This window comes from Ceratotherium simum, chromosome 11, assembly GCF_057802395.1.
Source record: "Ceratotherium simum simum isolate JZ-2026a chromosome 11, ASM5780239v1, whole genome shotgun sequence".
NCBI classification, from domain to species: domain Eukaryota; kingdom Metazoa; phylum Chordata; class Mammalia; order Perissodactyla; family Rhinocerotidae; genus Ceratotherium; species Ceratotherium simum.
Genome location: NC_141910.1, coordinates 73,419,850 through 73,430,600, shown reverse-complemented (window position 1 = coordinate 73,430,600; position 10,751 = coordinate 73,419,850). Strand labels below are relative to the sequence as shown.

The window sequence follows — 10,751 nt, the reverse complement described above, 5'->3', positions numbered from 1 at the left end:
CCTCACATCCAAGGCCACTCACTTCAAGGCCGCTCCCTGGAGCCAGGGGCCCTTAGTTCTCCTTTATGCCAGAGGGGCAGGGCGGCGGGGCAGCAGGGCAGTGGCAGGATGTGGGCACAGAGGACCCCAGCAGCCATGCAGCAGAAGAGGCCGGGGGCTGACCAGCAGCTGGGGAATCTGAGTGAAATCCTGCGACCGAGTCCACCCGACAGGCAGGAGGGCCACAGGCTGACCTGTCCTGCATTCTGATGCTGGGTTTGTTCCGTCACGTCCTAAAAGGAGGACTTGTGTGTCTCTCTTTCCACATCAACACCCTATAATTCTCCAGCTTGCTGACCTGTTGAAGAGTATTTACCCCTCTCAGACCCCAGAGCAGTATCAGACCAAACACTTAGTTCCCTGCCGTTTTAACCTTGAAATCTTTACAATGATGTGTTTTATAATAATTTTTCATTGTGTAACTCATAAAACTATTTGAGGTTTCTAAAAATTTTTGCATGATATACCTTCCAAAAGAAAACAGCTTTTAAAAAACTGACTTTTGAATTTAACATTCTCAATCTGTATGACTAGAGCCAGATTCATCAGTCATTCCCCCTACCCAGGTCTACTGAATTCCACCTGCCCAGGCCCTGGGAAAGGTGCAGGACCCTCACCCTGGTAAACGATTCAGAATCCCGGGGACCGAGCTCCTCCCACCTCCCTGATGTCCATCATAGGTGACATGCTTTGTTTCCATCAAATGTCCTCACTCAGAGCCTCCACGACAGAGGCCCTGCTGGCTGCGGACCACGGAGCCCAGTGTGAGCAGAAAAGCTTCCGTTTCATCATCAAAGCTATGTTATGAAAATGAAAGGTCTGAAGCTGCAAACTTCACTGCGTAGTTAGGAAAACCCCATCAACACAACTAGATTATCTCCTCAGGAGAGACGGGGACAACCCTTTGAAGTGACCACATCATCCAAGGGAGGCACAGGCAGGGACAGTCCACGGAGCACCAAGTGGCCCTCCATCCCATCTGTCCTCCTCAGCCTTGGTCGGGGGGATGAAAGGTGGGGCGTGGTGGAAGAGAGCCCCAGGTGTTTATGTTATTATCATGCTGTCTGCACACATTTCAATCCTAAAAACCAGAGAGTTTCCCAAAACACCGAAGGCTTGAGTTTCCTCTGTGCAATGGGAAACCAACCCCCTGATCAACATAGAGGTCATGAAAGGTTAATTTTAACATGAAGATTTTTAATCCAGGTTAAACAATACTTCAAACAACCTGCCCTTCTAAAACATGAGGCTGATGTGGGGTTTACCTATGATTACAACAAATTAGGCATAATTGTAGCTCAGAATTGAGTAAAAAAATAATGTGCTAGTTTTCTTGTTAAAATTCAAAAGCTTGACTGTAAAAGATTTATAGTGAGGGAGTTTAACCTAGAAATCTCACACTGAACAAATACTAATGCAGATGAAACACAAATGATCTACACCTATGATCACACAGAGAATCTAAATGGGGTGAAAACGAACCCTGTGTACCTGGATATAAGGTAATGCCAAGCCACAAGCATACAGTTAAGGCAGTTCCTTTATTGGGAACAAGAAAAAGGCGTAAGCAACTGCGAGCGTCCCCCAACACGAGAGCTCGTCCCCCAGGGCATGCCCCTCCCGGTTTTCTGGGAGAAAAGCATCTTCCATCTGGTCAGTCATCTACTACTATATCTTCTTACAAGGCAGGCGTGGCATGGACTGAAATCTGCCTAAAGGCGAAGAATCAGGTCCCGATGGGGCAGCTAATCACCCATGTCTGGGGAGACGGGACTCAGGCGGGTTCCAGACGAACGCGTGTGCTGACACAGGGCTACTGAACCACTGATCTCGAATTAGAAAAGAGGAATGTGATTTGTCCATCTTTCCACAGATGCTTCCAGGTAAACATCAGTCTTCTAGCTCCCTTCATTAAAACCTATTCTGATCAAATAATCTTACAAAGGAAAGCACGCCTCGCCTCAAGTCTACAAAGCAATGAGCAAATGACAGATTTTCTGCTGTCGTCATGCCCCTCTAGAGGGGGGCGTGAGGCCCCAAGGAGCACCCTACGCTGACTGCGCCAAAAATTTCACGTACTGCCCCCGAGCCTCGAAGTGGTCAGCAGGCCGGTTGTATGCCGTCCACACCGGTTCTCCCACAAACAGCCGCATGGCCTTCACATAGTTCTAGAAAACACAAACACACCCAACACCACGTTAAACCAGCTATCAAGAGAGCTTCCCTTGCTGTTTTTATTCTTGTGTCTTAACACTTTAGTCACATTTTGTCCTCTGAAAAACGTCAGGGTTGGGTGCTCTGGCCAATGCTGAGAAGCCCTGTGCTCAGGCAGCAAAAGCGTCTGCAGCGGGAGCAGGGGGCTGAGCTCCACACTCCCCACAAACCTATCCCTGTGGGCGCAAGCACCGCCACCTGCCCGACACAGCCCTCTCCCTCCCGCCTCCTGGGGTACCGTCGTCCTAGGAATCAGCAGGGCCCTCACACTGAGGACAAGGGAGGGCAAGCTGGCATCACCCTTCAAAATTAAAAACACATTTTAGGGCCGGCCCCATGGCTTAGCGGTTAAGTGCTCGCGCTCCGCTGCTGGCGGCCTGGGTTCTGATCCCGGGCGTGCACGGACGCACCGCTTCTCCGGCCACGCTGAGGCCGCGTCCCACATGCAGCAACTGGAGGGATGTGCAACTATGACATACAACAATCTGCCGGGGCTTTGGGGGGGAAAAATAAATAAATAAAATCTTTAAAAAAAAAAAAAAAAACACACACATTTTAATCCAGTTTTCACTTTTAGGAATTTATCTGACAGATATACGCAAGTGCAAAATGATAAATGTATGAGGTTATTTATTATGGCACCATTTACAATAGCAAAGAACTGGAAACAATTCAGAAAGCCATCAGTAGGGATCAGCGATTCAATGAAATAAATTCATGGTTAGATAATTACGGTGCACCCAACCACGGGTGCTACGCAGCTGTAAATAAGGGATGAGGACCTACGTACTGACATGAACCCATCCCCAAAGAAAATCAAGTGGAAGAAAGGAAAATGCAGAACCATGTACAGAAGTTGGCTACGTCCTGTGTAAAAAGGACAAAGAATTCCGATTCTCAATCACCTGAATATGGGTGACATCTCTCCAAAAAGACTTTTTATTAAAAACATAATGCTGGTTACTTTCAGGGAGAGAAACGGAGGCCAGAGAACAGGGGTGGGAGGGAGACTTTTCACTGCATACGCTTTCATAATTCTGAATTTTAAACCATATGCCTTTATTTTCTATTCAAAAATTATTCTTAAATCTCAGGTTTAGTCCAAATCACATGCAGAGAACCTACGAACTATCTTATTTCTGTTTTTTGCGAATCTTAATGACTGTCCCGCACTACCATTAAGTTCCAAAACTGCAACGCTCTTAAAAATGACAAAGTAACAGGAACCCTGGGATGCCTCCCGAAGCTGCACCCCCAGAATAACGTGCACACTCCACTAAAGGAGCGGGACCACTTCCTGTCGACCTGCCCGCCTCGGCCTGACGGTGCAGTGTGTGCTCGCACGTGCCACTGTCCGCCAGGAACCATGGCAGAGCCGGCAGAGAACAGAGATGGACGTAGGAGCCGCAGCTCACGGCCTCCAGCTGGACCTCTCCCGAGAGCAAAAGGCTGCAGGAGCCACGTGCTGCGGCCACGCGTGCTCAGAGACATTCGTCCCCACGCGGCAGAGCGGGCATGTCACAAGCTTCCCACATCTGTGCACAGACCAGACTCAAAACACGACGAGTCTACCTTCTCGTCCAGCGTGAAGCGGTGATAAATCCCCGCAGGAAGAGTGATCATGTCCCCCTTCTCCATGGAGATCCGGATCCACCTGTCCTCTCTGTCTCTTACGTCGAAGTACCCACTGCCGTCTAGGATGTAGCGGATCTCATCGTCCAGGTGCAGGTGCTCCTCGTAGAACATCCTAATCTAGAGCAGAGGGGAGGCCCGGTGAGTCTCCTGGAGACCCACCCTGCAAACGGGCACAAACCACCACCGGCCCCAGCCTTCAAGGACCAGAAGTGACATGGACGGAAATCTGCTCCATAAAAACAAGAATTATGATAAGAAGGGCAAGGGGGCGGGAGCTAGAATATTTTATGAAACCTACCAATGAACTAGCAGTAGAAGAAAGAATCAACACTTACGTAGCACTTACCACGTGCCAGGCGGCGTTCTAAATGGTTACATAAAATAACTCACTTAGGTGCTATTTGTCATGCCCATGTGACAGATGAAGGAATGGTGGCACAGAGAGGATAGGACACTGGCCCAACATCACACAGCTTGGATTTGGAGAGCCGAGACTCCCACAGACATCCCGACTCCTGCTCATAACCCACCGCACACAGCAGTCACGCCGACCACATGCAGTCACACTGACCACACACACACGCAGTCATGCTGATCACACACACGCAGTCACGGTGACCACACACACAGCCACGCTGATCACACTGGAAGGCTAGAAGCCACATGAAAATCTGAGGAAGGCAGTCACTGTCTCAATAAATGAACACTTTCCATTTGTTCAAATCTACTTTTGTGTCTTTCAGAAGGTCTTTATCCTCCTAATATTTAATAATAAAAATATTCAGGGATTGGTGGCGTAGCGGTTATGTTTGCATGCTCTGCTTCAGCAGCCCAGGGTTCTCCGGTTCAGATCCCGGGCACGGACCTACACACTGCTCGTCAAGCCATGCTGAGGCAGCATCCCACACAGAGCAAACAGAAGGATGTACAACTATGACATACAACCATCTACTGGGGCTTTGGGGAGGAAAAAGGAAAAAAAAGGAGGAATATTGGCAACAGATAGTGTTAGCACAGGGCCAATCTTCCTCAACGACAACAAAAAAAGAGTTCTTTGTATATTTTAAAAAATTCAAATATGCATTACTCTGATACAAAACCCAAACGAAGACATTAAAAGAAAAAAGAAAACTGTATTTATTAGTAGTGAATATGATTCCCCTTTCAAATAATTTAACATTCCCTTACCTTTTCTTCATAATTTGGCAGTTTATCTTTGCATATGGTTATGATGTCCATCCAGGAGTAGTTTCTCTCTTTTCGGATCTTTTCTAATTCCGGATCATTCTCATATTTGTCGGCATCCAGCTAAAAGCATTTAAACAACAAAAGGAGGTCACACCAATGCACGGAGACAGAAACATCCTCTTGGTGGATCTCCAAGGCGATTATGCTCCAAAATCATCACCTTCCTTGTCCTCCCTATGCCCCTCCCATCCTGCCCTGCTTCTTTCAATGGTTTTCCCTTTCTCTGTAACAGCTACAAATGGTGTTGTGTTTAATGCCTGCCCCCTTCTCCCCTACAGGCCTTCCTGGGGGATTGTGTTTCACATTTCTAGTCCCACTGCCAGGAGCCTAGGTGCAGCTCTCACGGCCTCAAGCTGTCCAAGGGCACACTCTCCCCGCTGTCCTGTTCCTCTACCACCATTCCACCACACAGGTCTAACCAACCTCTAGATGGCCATCTCTTTGGTCAGCTTGTTTCCTGGCCCTCAAACCTACAAGTAACACCCAAGTTCAACAGGCTGGGAGGAGAAGCTTCTATCATCTGGCCTCAGGGGCCTTTTCTACTCCTCTGTCCCTATTGCCTGTTTCAAAAAAATCTACCTTCTAAAGCAAATAGGGGCCAGCCTGGTGGCACAAGCGGTTAAGTGCGCACACTTGGCCTCGCAGGTTCGGATCCTGGGTGCGCACTGGCACACCACTTGCCAAGCCATGCCGTGGCGGTGTCCCATATAAAGTAGAGAAAGATGGGCACGGATGTTAGCCCAGGGCCAGTCTTCCTCAGGAAGAAAAACAGACGAGGATTGGCATGGGATGTTAGCTCAGGGCTGATCTTCCTCACCAAAAAAATAAAATAAACAAATAAAGCAAATAGGATCATTTGCTACTCTTCAAAAACACTTGATGCTTCTCACCCCCACACCATTATTCTTGACAGCTTCCTTTGCCTAGAAAGCCCTTTTACCACTTTCATTTATCAATCCTATCTACTCTTTAAGGTCTAATTTTAACGTCACCTTCTTCATGAAGCATTCCCCTAGGGCCCCAGCCAGAATTAATCTGAACTCCTACTTAAAACTATTGGCAATGAACTTCGCAGACTTTGCCTTCTGTTGCAATAAAATGCACATTTTATCACAACTACTGAACAGCAAACTCCAGAATATCTTGACTCATCACCCAGAGCGGGCAAGAAAGCAGAACTGGACTTGACCCCATGGAAGAACTCAGAAGATGCCTTTTAAAATGTCTTCTTTTATCTTTTGGATCCACTTCGAAGTTGACCAGTATCTCATTCTTGCTCTTAAACTGTCAAAACACAACGGAACCCCCGAAGCACAGTAACTAGACCCTTCTGATTGTCTGGATTGCAGGTAAATTATTTTATCATAAAACAAAACTTACTTTCCTCTCATAGTAGACATTATACACCATTTGACTGCTTTGAAGATGGTAACTTCCAGTAGGTTAAGTGTTAAATCTTAGCCCAAGAAAAGATCAAAACTATGTAAATATTAACAGGCACACGAAACCAAACTCGTGTTTCCCTTAGACAGGAAGCCCTGCGAATGCCCGGAAGGCCAGACCGGGCACTGGCGCCCTCTACTGCACCCCGGGGACGTCACCTCTCCCCGTCTCAGAAGGCCCAGGTCATCGAGAGACTGCCCGCTGGAACTCGCTCTGACCCGTCCCGGGAAACGTGGGGCTCCGGGGTCCGGCCGCGCGTGCATCACCCCGTCCGGACGGACCGGACACCACGTGGGCACCTCCACCTCATAGGCTCGGGGGACCCCACGCGGCCCCCCACAAGGGCCCTAGAGGGACCCCAAACCCTCCCGCCCCGCCCCGTGTCGCCCCCAACTCAGCCCCATCCGACCCCGGCCCCAGCCAAGAACAGCGGCGGCCAACGACCCGCCCGCTCCGAACCCCGGACGAGCCTCCGCACCCTCTCACCCTCCAACCCGCGCGCCCCGGCCCCCGGCCGAACATGCGCACCGCGCCCCAGCCCCGACCACCCGGCCCCCGGCCGAGCATGCGCCCCGCGCCCCGGCCGCGACCACCCGGCCCCCGGCCGAGCATGCGCCCCGCGCCCCGGCCCCCGACCACCCGGCCCCGGCCGAGCATGCGCACCGCGCCCCGGCCCCCGACCACCCGGCCCCGGCCGAGCATGCGCACCGCGCCCCGGCCCCGACCACCCGGCCCCCGGCCGAGCATGCGCACCGCGCCCCGGCCGCGACCACCCGGCCCCGGCCGAGCATGCGCACCGCGCCCCAGCCCCGACCACCCGGCCCCGGCCGAGCATGCGCCCCGTGCCCCGGCCCCGACCACCCGGCCCCGGCCGAGCATGCGCCCCGCGCCCCGGCCCTGTCATGACCTCTGTGCCCCTCTCGCCGCAGCCTGCGGCTGTGCGCGGGAGCTCGGGGCACCTGCGGGGAGACCTCTCCCGCCCGCCCGCCCCTGAGCCCCGGGCCGCGCCCCGTCCCCGCGTGCCTTCCAGTAGTAGACTCCGAGCCGGCGCAGCTGCTCCAGGTCGACCGGGCGGTCGGGCTGCGCGCGGTGGGGCCGCCTCTGGTCGTCGGCGGACTCGTCCATGTACCAGGCCTGCACCATGGTCGGGCGGGCGGCGAGCACCCCGCCAGCACGCGGCCTGTCCTCGGGCCTGCTCCCCGGCCTGCACTCCGCCCCGCGCGCCGGCCTGTCCCCCGACCTTCACCCCGGTGCCCGCGCCGCCCCGCCCGCCCGCGGCTCGGCAGGGCCGTGCCGGTGAAGGCGGGGGAGAAGGGCCGGCGCGGGGCGGGCTTTATCAGGACCCCGCGGGGAGGGGGAGGGCCGGGCCGGCGCGCCGTCCCTCGGCCCGAGGCGCGAGTCCTCTGCGGCGCCGGCCCGGCCGCAGGGAGGGCGGGGCGGGCTGGGCAGCAGGTGCCTGGTCCCCCGCTCGGGGCGGCCCGGCGCTCAGGCCCGGTGGCGAGGGGAGCGGGACCAGAGCGGGCGAACGACCGTCTGTCCCGCCGGTCAGTGCACTGCTCGTTCCTGAGCGGAGGGCCTCGGGAGTGTGTGCCCTGTCCTAGGTGAACGGGCGTCCCGAGTCTTCGCTGAGTCGCACGGGGAAGGGGCTTCTCTGCAGAACACAGGGTGGGAATGCTTGGCCGTCACCGTTTCCCAGGTGCACGGGGCCCAGGTAAAATTCATCCTCGAGCACCACACAGATGCCTCGTGGTTGGCGCTACAGTCTCCTTGGACATCCAGAACAGTCTTGTGAAACAATTTATATTTTACAGCAAAGAAAGCAAATTCCAGGAAAAAAATAAGTGATTGTTAAACTCAAGGAGCCGATATGGGGCACAGCTGTGGCTAGAAGCCAGCTAAAGTCACCACAGAGAACCTGGATCTCCCTCAGGGCAGCCGCACCCCTCGTCTCTATTCCCCGGGCCCCCATTTTCCCAGTATCCAGTCTGCAGTACTACCCTCTAATTTTATTGATTGATTGATTGATTTGATTGATTGATTGATTGTGTGTGAGGAGGACCAGCCCTGAGCTAACATCTGATGCCAGTCCTCCCCTTTTTTTTCTTGAGGAAGATGGCCCTGGGCTAACGTCCGTGCCCATCTTCCTCTACTTTATATGAGACGCCTCCACAGCATGGTTTAACAAGGGGCGCGTTGGTGCGAGCCCAGACGGGGCCTGCGAACCCTGGGCCACGGAAGCGGAGCATGCGGACTTAACCTCTGCACCACTGGGCAGGCCCCTTACCCTCTGATTTTAAATTGGCTCCTTGCTCCTCTTTCATCCCATCTTCCTTCCCCATATAGTAATCTGTTATGTCCTAGAATAAAAGCAAGCTTCCCTTTCCCAATCTTTGAATTTCAACCACTTTAGCTGATAAGAAAGGAAAAAAAAAATAGAGCTGCTCAATCAGCTAGGTTTATCTTTTCAAAGCAATCAGCTAAAAAAGATCAGATTATCTCAGCCATTCACCCCAGTCTCTCTAACAGGGAATCCAGTAACTGGAAAACCTAGGATTTAAACTAGGCTGCTCTAAGACAGCACATCAAAGCATACGGTCGACTCTAGAACTTCCAGAAATATTGTACAGAAAACACACACATTTCATTTCTGTTCTCTTGCTCCAGTCACTCTGCAAATGCTGTACCCACATCCTCTTTAGAGAGCCTGCCTCTCCACCTCTTGACTTGACCAATTACTGCTCATCCTTCAAGATTCCACCTGAGACACTGTTGCCTATTTTTCTGCTGCACTTCATGACGAAGCTTCATGAAAGAGTTGTCTCTCATGGCCATCTCTCCTTACCCCACCCCAGTGAAGCTTCAGTTCTCGCCACTCCCTCCAGACTGCTCTAACAAGGTAACCCAAGACCTCTGTGTTGCCAGATCCAGTCATGGGCTTCTGTTCTTATCAGCAAGCTCATCACAGTTGCCCAGTCCCTTTTTGGAACATCTTATTTTCCTTCACCTCACTCATTACTCCTTCCCTCTTCCTCTTCTGGCTCATCTCCTGGGTATGACCACAATATTGTAGAGTGTCCCAGGGCTCTCTCCTTGTCCCATTCTCTATCCACACACACTCTAGGTGACCTTATGTGGTCCACGACACACTGATGACTCCCACATCTGTATCTCCAGCCTGGACCTCTTTCCAGAACCTAACTTGAGTATCTAACTTGGCATTGCCACATACATGGCCAATAAGTATCTCAAACCTAGCACAGCCAAAACAGAACACTTGATTCCCCCCCCATCCAGACATGTTTCTCCCTAGCCTTTCCCAACTCACTGAACAGCAGCACCAACCACCCAGTGCCTTCATCCAAAAGTCTAGGGGTTTTCGTATTTCCCTCACCCCCAACATCGAATCAAACCTATCAGCCAATCCTGTTGCTCTGACCTCAGAATTGACTGTTGATGGAATTGACTACTGAAATTGATTCCTTGCTTCCTATTTCTGTCCACTGCAGTCCCTTCTATGCAGAGCGTATTTTTACAAATACAAACCAGATCGTGTCACTTCTGTGCGTTAATCCTCATTTCCTAACTCTGTCTGGCTCCAAGCCCCGTGTAATCTGGCTCCTGACTGCCTCTCCAGCCCCTTGCCCTCCCGCCTTGTTCTCTGCCCTCCACACACTCTGGCCTCTCCATGTCTGAATCTCACACTCCTCCTTGCCACAGAGCCTTTGCCCGTGCAGTTTGTCCACCTTCTTTCCTATGCTCTTCCTTCCTCCAAAGCACTTTTCTCCTATGCGTATTCCATTTTCAGCTTAAACATCCCTTCCTTAGCGAGGCCTTCTCTGACCGTCCCTGCACAGCCAGGAAGGTCTCCATTGGAGACTCTCATGATCCTTGTTTGTAATGATTTGTTTGGCTCATGTCTGCCTCCACAGAGGACTGTCGGCCCCAGGTTTAAGGTACTTGCTGAATGAATGAATTCATATTGCCAATGACTCCTTGTATCTTGGGATCAGAGAGTATGTCTTATTAGTCTTCTGATGCCCAGTGCCTGGTACATCGTAGACAATAAAAAAAAAAAAAGTTTGCTGAATGAAAATGGAAGGGTTGTGGTGAGAAACACTCCAAATAGTCTTCACAGATTTACTCTGCCTTCCTAACCCAAATCAATGCTGCTT

The 10,751-nt window shown here is 51.9% G+C and overlaps 1 protein-coding gene across 2 annotated transcripts; it reads right to left on the bottom strand.

Moving 5' to 3' along the window:
- Positions 1 to 1,561: 1,561 nt before the first annotated feature.
- On the bottom strand, positions 1,562 to 7,835 carry ADI1 (acireductone dioxygenase 1). 2 transcript variants are annotated; one of them, XM_004436441.3, is made up of 4 exons: positions 7,603 to 7,835; positions 5,077 to 5,196; positions 3,826 to 4,005; positions 1,562 to 2,207 (listed from the first exon to the last, which is right to left on the bottom strand). In XM_004436441.3, exons 1-4 carry the CDS (start codon positions 7,720 to 7,722, stop codon positions 2,088 to 2,090), a joined length of 540 nt encoding a protein of 179 aa, XP_004436498.1. In that variant the 5' UTR covers positions 7,723 to 7,835; the 3' UTR covers positions 1,562 to 2,087. The 2 variants fall into 2 exon arrangements, with proteins under 2 accessions (XP_004436498.1, XP_087293321.1); XM_087437195.1 differs by lacking the exon at positions 7,603 to 7,835 and adding an exon at positions 6,517 to 6,868.
- Between the last annotated feature and the right edge of the window lie 2,916 nt (positions 7,836 to 10,751).

Excerpts from the sequence above, each read along its gene's own strand:
- ADI1 (XM_004436441.3), bottom strand. The coding sequence starts at position 7,722 with ATGGTGCAGGCCTGGTACATGGACGAGTCCGCCGACGACCAGAGGCGG. Across the intron at positions 5,197-7,602 it reads TCGGAGTCTACTACTGGAAG|CTGGATGCCGACAAATATGA; the intron begins GCACGCGGGGAC and ends AAATGCTTTTAG. Across the intron at positions 2,208-3,825 it reads GCTTCACGCTGGACGAGAAG|AACTATGTGAAGGCCATGCG; the intron begins GTAGACTCGTCG and ends TGTGTTTTCTAG.